At 41.7% G+C, this 7,557-nt stretch overlaps 1 protein-coding gene across 5 annotated transcripts in view; it reads right to left on the bottom strand.

Annotated features, from left to right (window-relative positions):
* Positions 1 to 952: 952 nt before the first annotated feature.
* Positions 953 to 7,557, bottom strand: part of cacna1ab (calcium channel, voltage-dependent, P/Q type, alpha 1A subunit, b) — a 277,483-nt gene continuing 270,878 nt past the window's right edge. For 2 of the 5 annotated variants that reach the window (XM_073916059.1, XM_073916060.1), the window contains 2 exons: positions 4,989 to 5,221; positions 953 to 2,539 (listed from right to left, as the gene is read on the bottom strand). In XM_073916059.1, coding sequence (XP_073772160.1) covers positions 1,886 to 2,539; positions 4,989 to 5,221 — 887 coding nt within the window. In that variant the 3' untranslated portion in view covers positions 953 to 1,885. The remainder of the gene's footprint in view (positions 2,540 to 4,988; positions 5,222 to 7,557) is intronic. The other 3 variants (XM_073916061.1, XR_012386850.1, NM_001328708.1) reach the window with 3 other exon arrangements.

Genomic DNA, 7,557 nt, shown 5'->3' with positions numbered 1-7,557 from the left:
ATGGACAAAGAGTAAACAACAACATTCATCGCCCAAAATACTCACTTGCACTAACTCTACTAGCTGTGAAATAATTCAAGGGGTTAAAAACAGACCCTCTATAAAATGGTTTCTCTTGATATCACACTGCTGCGTGACCATCTTCTTCTACTGAGAAATTAATATGGAATGGACCCTGAATTTGTCTGAAAAACTCTGACACAAAAACTGTCCAAGGGTATCCTGAATGGACCGACTCTCTCTTTTAAAAACATTCATGAGCTCCGACCCGAACTATTCACTACAGATAGGAATATTCTACTCAGCTGAGGTCACAAGTACGTAAACTTCAGGATGCGATCAGATGTGCATCCATACAGACTTCAATCTGTGGTGAAAACAAAACTACAAAAAAATAAATAAATAAATAAAGAAAACAAAATGGCCACAACGGACAAAACTCTCGAAAACAAGACAACAAAGTCACATGACCACCTCTATCTTCATTAGCATCACTGTCATCTTCATCAATTGCATTAAGATTTCATCATTACAATAAGACTATTGTTACTGACAATAGCAAATTAAGCCTTAGAAAGGAGAACGTCTCTCGGCCCGTTTCTCTCTCTGTTCGAGGCCATTGCCGACAGAGCCGTAATGAGGGAGGTTTCACGATTCAGGCTTAGTTTTTAGTGCAATCCAAAGTAATAATAAACAGTGCAGAACATCATCTGGGATCCTCAGACGGATATAACATAGAAAACACGTTCAGAGCTGTCTCGCTATCTAGAAAGGTCTGCTATCTATAAACTCCATCTGCACGTAAAGATCTGTAGACATGGCAAGAGCAACAGGGAGAAAACGAGAGAAAGAACTTCCTCCAACTGAATGGAAAAAAGAGAGCTATCACCCCCCTTCCCACAGTAAATCTTCTGTCTGATATATATATTTATATATATTAATATTTTTTTTTAAATCAATCATGCAAGTTTCCATCAGATTTTAGTCCAAAAATATCAAAGAAAGCTGAGCAAATGCAACAGAATAACCAAGCTCCAAATGTTCAAAAAGAAGTAGTAATCAATTGAAGACATTCTGAAGAGAAAATAGTCTTTTTCATCCCTCCCTCATCTGCCGATTCCTTCTTTTCACACTGTCTTTCCTTGTCAGGACTGAGTTGCAGTTTGTGGGCGGGGCTTGGGTGTGCCACGCCCACCCACCTCCTCTTGCCTGCACTGGGTCCTTTCACATGCCACACCTCTTTGACGTTTAACCCCTCCCCCAGGTGATGAGGTCACTCAGCATCTTGAGTTGGTAACAGTAAACGTTGATGATAAAACTCATCGATATCAGCCAGCACATGGGGCTGGTTTTGCAGTAGGTAGAGCTCTTGCTCACAAGAGCACTTGCTTTTTCTTCAACAATCTCTGTTTTTTTCTTCCCATTTGATTTTTAGGTCTTTTCAAGAGGCATAGATGTGAGGGGGGAAAAGGGGGTTCTGGCTTCATTTTTAAAACTCTTTTTTTTTCCTTTTTTTTTTTGATTGACAGAGGATGTCGCTCCTCATTTTTTTTCCCATCAGGCAAGAAGCAATCAATCTTGCTCAGTCTGAGGTGGAGCGTTACACATAACACAGCGACTCTGATCTTTAAAGTTCAGTCCATCCAAACGCAACCACCCCATTGATCTCTCATACGCTCCCATTCCCTTCTTTGGGAGTCAACGTAGTCCAGAGAGCAAGAGAAAGCAATAGAGAAAGAGAGAGAGAGAGGGAGTAGGGAAGCTTAGAGTCCCACGATGGCGCATTAGCCCCGTTCGCTTTTCCCCTTCCCCCCTCTCTCAATGCTGCGCTGCATAAACATCTTGGTTTGAGACAAGTGGGGCCCTCTACTGGCCACCCTGCGCATTAACACCAATCATCCTCGTCCGTCTCGCTATATTGTTCGTGCAACCCCTTCCGGGGCCCACGGCCATGCGGTGGCCGGTGTGGGCCTGGGTGGGGGCCGCGCCGGTGCGGGGAGGGCGAGGAGGAACGGTAGCCGTTAGGCATACGCCGCGGGTGTGGTTGAGGCCCGTGACGAGCAGTCCTTGGTGACCGGGGATGAGGGTGTGAATGTGGATGGGGGTTGCCCTGTGATAAACTCTGTTCGTAGGCTGGCGGCTCATGGTGGCGCTCGTACTCATAGTCCCGTTCGTAGAAAGTTCCATCACCTTCTAGGCTGTCCGGAGGGCCCCAGCGGCCGTGACGAGGGGACCTGGGCGACGTGTGCCTGGGGGAACGCGGAGAGGCATGCCGGGGTGAGCCAGGATGAGGTGAGGCATGGCGGGAGGGTGGACGGTGGTATGGCGGTTCATGACCTGGCGGAGAAAAGTTTCGCGGGGAAGGGGAGCGGAGTCGACCCTGGCCTGGGGAGCCATATGGAGGCTTGCGGACCGCAGGGGAGTAGGTGACGTGAGGGCGTGGAGTGGATGGGGTCTGGGGCAACTGGCGACGGCCACGCCGGGGGGTGCTGGTCCCCGACGTCGAGGGAACGGGGCTTCCGCTCACAGAACTACTGCCCTACATGAAAATTAAAACAAGGCAAATAAAAAAACACCACAAAATTAACGTCAAACAAAAGAGAGGAGCACACACCGGCAAGAGGAGGAAGAGGAGGAGGAGAAGGAAGAGGAGGAGGAAAGTCAAAGGAGAGAAAGGGTGAGGAAGAGAGAGAGAGAGAGAGGTGTGTGTGGAAACAACAACAACAACATCAATAAAAACCAGAAAGAAACAAACCGGCAATGAGGCAAAACAGCAGACACAGAGAAGCCACGAGTCACATCGAGAAAAATGGACAGAAACCACAGTGATAAAAAGAAGATAAACAAAAGAATAACACAAGAAAGAGAAACTGATTTCAGTAAGCAGTCATGATAAAGTTACAGGTGAGCATATGGTTACTGTCTTCCCACATCTGTGTGCTCCAGATACGTTTCATCCTTCAGGATCCCCATGGCAGATTACTGTCAAGATCTAAGCCACGAACTTACCCTTATGAATCTTTATGTGTGCTGTGTGATGATTTCCAAGTGTATGACTACTTTAATGGGGTCATGATATATCATGTTGTATTAGAGATTAGTTAAAACATTTAAAATGCAGGTGACAACTTTTAACATAAAACGTACAATAAAACTGGTAATAATTATAAATATATCTACTGTAGGGTTGTGAATTGTAATCAATTTGGTCATTTAATCCTTATTTAAATGGCTTTGATTCAATTTGCTTCAATTTCATGTTGAATACTTATCAATATTTTAATTAATGTAAGTTTTGAAGACATGGAATCCATTTGTAAATAGCAATGTGGGTAAGGACTAAAGTAATTACACAATTATTGATATTTAAAGGGCCAATTTAATAGTCAAATTATTATGCAGAAAATCAGATTGATATTTTATTATTAATTAACATATTTATTAATTTTGGAACATTAAATGCTTTTAACTAATTTTAAATAAATATTAATTGTATTTTTTATTAAAAATATTCCCATAAACACACATTTTAACAAAATGGCATTTGGCTCTGCCTTTATTATGGTGTTCTAGTAATGTTTCTGCCACTGTCAAACCTCGTTCTGTAAATGTTTTATGTTAATTTTAAAAACGTTTTATGCTATTTTTCCCAAAATGTAAAAAAAGTGTATTATGTAAACAATATGGCCTTCAAAAAGAAAACCTTTGAAAATTACCTGCAATTAGACTTAAAAAGATATTATAATTTTTAATAAAATTTTTATTGACTGTAAAGGTTCATTTTAATTTCAAAAAGGTAATTTACGGTTTGGATGCACATTTTAGACTGTTTTGTAAACAAGTCAAAGACCTAATCCCATTCCTCTTCTTGTTCGTATCACGTGTTCACGTGAAAGGGTATGGGTGTCCCTATTATGTTTTGCTTATGGCCCTTTTCCACTGAGTGGTAGGGTACTGTACGTTTTGGTTCTGTGCGCTTTTATGGCCGTGTCCACTGTTAAAAGGTACCTAAAAGCGAACCGTACCATACCACTTTTTGGGTACCCTTTCGGAAGGTTAAATAGCACAACAAAAGTATACCAAAAGGCGGAGCAAGACGCGCAGCTGAATGCTATTGGTTTACAGAAATCAATCACACCATCGTGCAAAAAGCCAGGAGAATGAAAACAAAAAACCCTCGCCATTTTTAAATACACAGCCGAGAAATTACATCGTAAAAATATTTACATATAATAACGAGCTATGCTCAAATAAACCTTGTCGTCACCTAGATATACAGCCAGAAAGGGGGAAGAGGCAGAAAGGGGTTTTGCGCTCGTGCACGTGCGCTTAGTTTCACATTCATTCGGATTACATTACAATTACATCGACTGAAACTTACACCACGTCCACCAAAAGAGTACCATTGGTACCCTTTTGGCAGAGGAAATGCAAGCCTAATAAAGGTGACCGGTACCATACTGTACCACTCAGAAGAAAATGGCCCATTAGAGGTGTGGGGGTAAAGGTCCTGCAAACAGGACCACACTATAAACAAATTGGTAAAAGAAATTTCGATATGAGCACCATATTCAACAGCGCAGCGCTCACAATGTGTGCTAATGACAACATGATTACATGTTCACACTCTGTTTCAAAGGCCAAGAGAAAGGCGAAGGGGTGAGGGTAGGCGGAGGGGTAGGGGGTATAAAATAGATTTAGGATTGGGCTTAAAATGTGCAAAGAGAGCAGGCTACTACTACAGTAGATCTGAGAGCAAACCTGGAACTCATATGTGCTGTTATTTATTTTATATCTGAGAAAAAAATGTATTCATAACAACTTCAAGTAGGATCTGCAGCAAAAAAACTTTTGGGTTTAGGTGTTTTTGGTTTAGCGAAGATTATTGAAAGAAAAAGATTTAACATGACCCCTTTTAAGCAGTAGTGTGTGTTTAATCTAAAGATGAATGTTTAATTTGTGTGTACTTCAGTGAGTGTGTGTCCCACCTGTCTGTGCCCTCTGCCCTCACTCGGAGAGCGGGACCATTGGCGATCTGATCTGTCTTGAGGATGACGATGGTAGTCGCGCTCGTGACTGTACCGATCTTTATCCACCGAGCCGTGGTGGTGATGATGGTGGTGGTGGTGGCGACGGTCTTTTGCTCGACCCCGTTCTCGTTCCCTTTCTTTAGGTGGGAGGTCACCCGACTGTGTAGTGGTGCTAAGATCTGTACCCAGACCTAACAAGACCAAGTTATGAGTTATCACAGCAAGTTATGAGATATAAACTGAAAAGAGAAAACCTCAAATATTATAAACACAGAATTGTGAGATGAAACTCTGAATAGCAGTATAACCAATACAGCTCTAATATTCTCAATTGTGCTCAGATTTGTGTGAAAAACATAAGAATTGCTGGAAAACTGCAAGCGTATATAGAATAGACAAAAACCGCAAGTTGATAGGCTTACTAGCAATTCAGGCTGCATTTGTAATTTGGAACACAGAAATGATGCAGTTCTTAGAAATCGAATTATTTTCTCTTGCAATTTTGCATTATAAAGTCAGAAACGACATATAAGTGCGGTTTATTTATAAATTAATTTAGAGAGGATCACATGCTTATGATTGAACACGGCTGGTACCGCATCAGCTCTGTATATTGCACCTACCAAATGAATACCAATTCACTATGAATAACCAGAGTTTTCCACTCCAGTCATGTTCGTCTTGCAGAATACCCACTTCCACCCCTACTTCTCCCCTTCTCCAGATAGGGTGGCACAACAGCCCAGTGGTTAGCACTGTTGCCATACTGCAAGAACGCACGCTGGTTCGTCACCTTACCGGGCTGGTCGGCATTTTTTCTTTCTGTGCAAAGTCTGCATGTTCTCACCATGCTTATATGGGTTTTCCCCGGATTTCCCGGTTTCCTCCCACCATCCAAAGACATAACACCATAAGTAAATTGACTACTCCAAAGTAGCATCTTAAGACAAACTCTTAGCCAGCATATCTCAGCACAATTACGAGCAGGGGAGTTTTTGAGACCTACCTGTGCTCAAACTCCCCTCTTATCCTTCATACCGGAGGGAGCCCTGAGCTCTAGGATATTCTGAGCTCAGGGCTGTCTTGTTGCCAAATACGCTTTTTTATCAATCATCAGCTAAGTATGAACTCGAGAAATAGTCAATATTGCAAGACAGACAATTAATTCCAAACAAAATGAAAGTTGCAACTTTGAACGAAGAGTTGTAAACTTTGAACTGCAAATGCCTATAAACTCACATCGCCAAAAAAATAAAGTTTTGAGGTAAAAAAGACAGAACTGATAAATGAAAGTTAGTTATCAGAGGATACTTTTCTTACTTAAGATTTTTTTGTCTTGTATCTAGTCCAAATATGTAAAAATTCTTAAATCAAGAAGCATATTCTAGACAGACAGAAAGAAGGTCACTGGTTTGAGTCCTGGTTGGACCAGTTGACATTTCTGTGTGGAGTTTGCATGTTCTCCCTGTGTTTGTGCGGGTTTCTTCCAGGTGCTCTGGTTTCCCCCACAGCTCAAAGACATGTGCTGCAGGTGAACTGGATGAACTAAATTGACCATAGTTCATGAGTGTGTGTGTGAATGTGAGTGTGTATGGGTGTTTCCTAGAACTGGGTTGCGGCTGGAAGGGCATCTGCTTCATAAAACATATGCTGGAATAGTTGGTGGTTCATTCTGCAGTAGCAACCCCTGATAAATAAGGGACTAAGTTGAAGGAAAAATGAATGAATGTTCTAGATAAGCAAACAATCTTTCTTGTTTTAGGAAATAATAAAGAATTGAGTTTTTCCTTATAACAAGCAAAATAATCTATAAGTGGTGCTCGCTGCAGAGCCATTTGGGCGAGCTGAGCTAAAGCGAGGGGGAGCTTGAGCTCCACCTTTTTTGCACTTCTTCTACGAGTGATGTCACTGGGGGTAGGGTTAGGGGTGGGGTTGGTGTACGCATTAAAACAGCTTACAGGAGGAGGAGCGAGAGCTCATGCTCCCCCTCGCTGGAGCTCAGCTCTGCTCAAATGGCTCTGCAGCGAGCACCCTCTCAAATAATCTGCCAATGGGCTAAGCAAAGTAAGTGTGCTTTGACACAATCTACATTGTAAAAGTGCTATTGAAATAAAGATGAATTGAATTTTTCAGTTACAACAAGACAGTGTGATTTGCTTGTCTAGAAAATGCTTATTAATTTAAGATCTTTTAAGTATTTGGACTAGAAACAAGACAAAAAAATGTCAGTAAAGAATGTTTTGCAGTGTTGGCAAACTGACAAAAAACTTAAACTCACAATTCTCTGAAAAAAACAAACAGAACTGTGAGAGGTTTACTTGCAATTTTAAGTTTGACCCATTAAACCCACTAAACCCATTAGTTAGCCCTGCTAACTTAACTTGAGCTTAAAAAAAGCAGAGACCCCATTGTTCCTCTTAGTACCGAATGAACATCTGTATACAGTGGTCCCTCATTATAATGAGATTTTTTTTTGTGCAAATGTGTTTAACAGCACATTGTGTTCTGCGTTCTGATTGGCTGTAGA

This window comes from Danio rerio, chromosome 11 (genome assembly GCF_049306965.1).
Source record: "Danio rerio strain Tuebingen ecotype United States chromosome 11, GRCz12tu, whole genome shotgun sequence".
Classification (NCBI taxonomy): Eukaryota; Metazoa; Chordata; class Actinopteri; order Cypriniformes; family Danionidae; genus Danio; species Danio rerio.
Note: the sequence above shows the minus strand (reverse complement) of the source record. Positions and strands in the feature narration are given on the sequence as shown.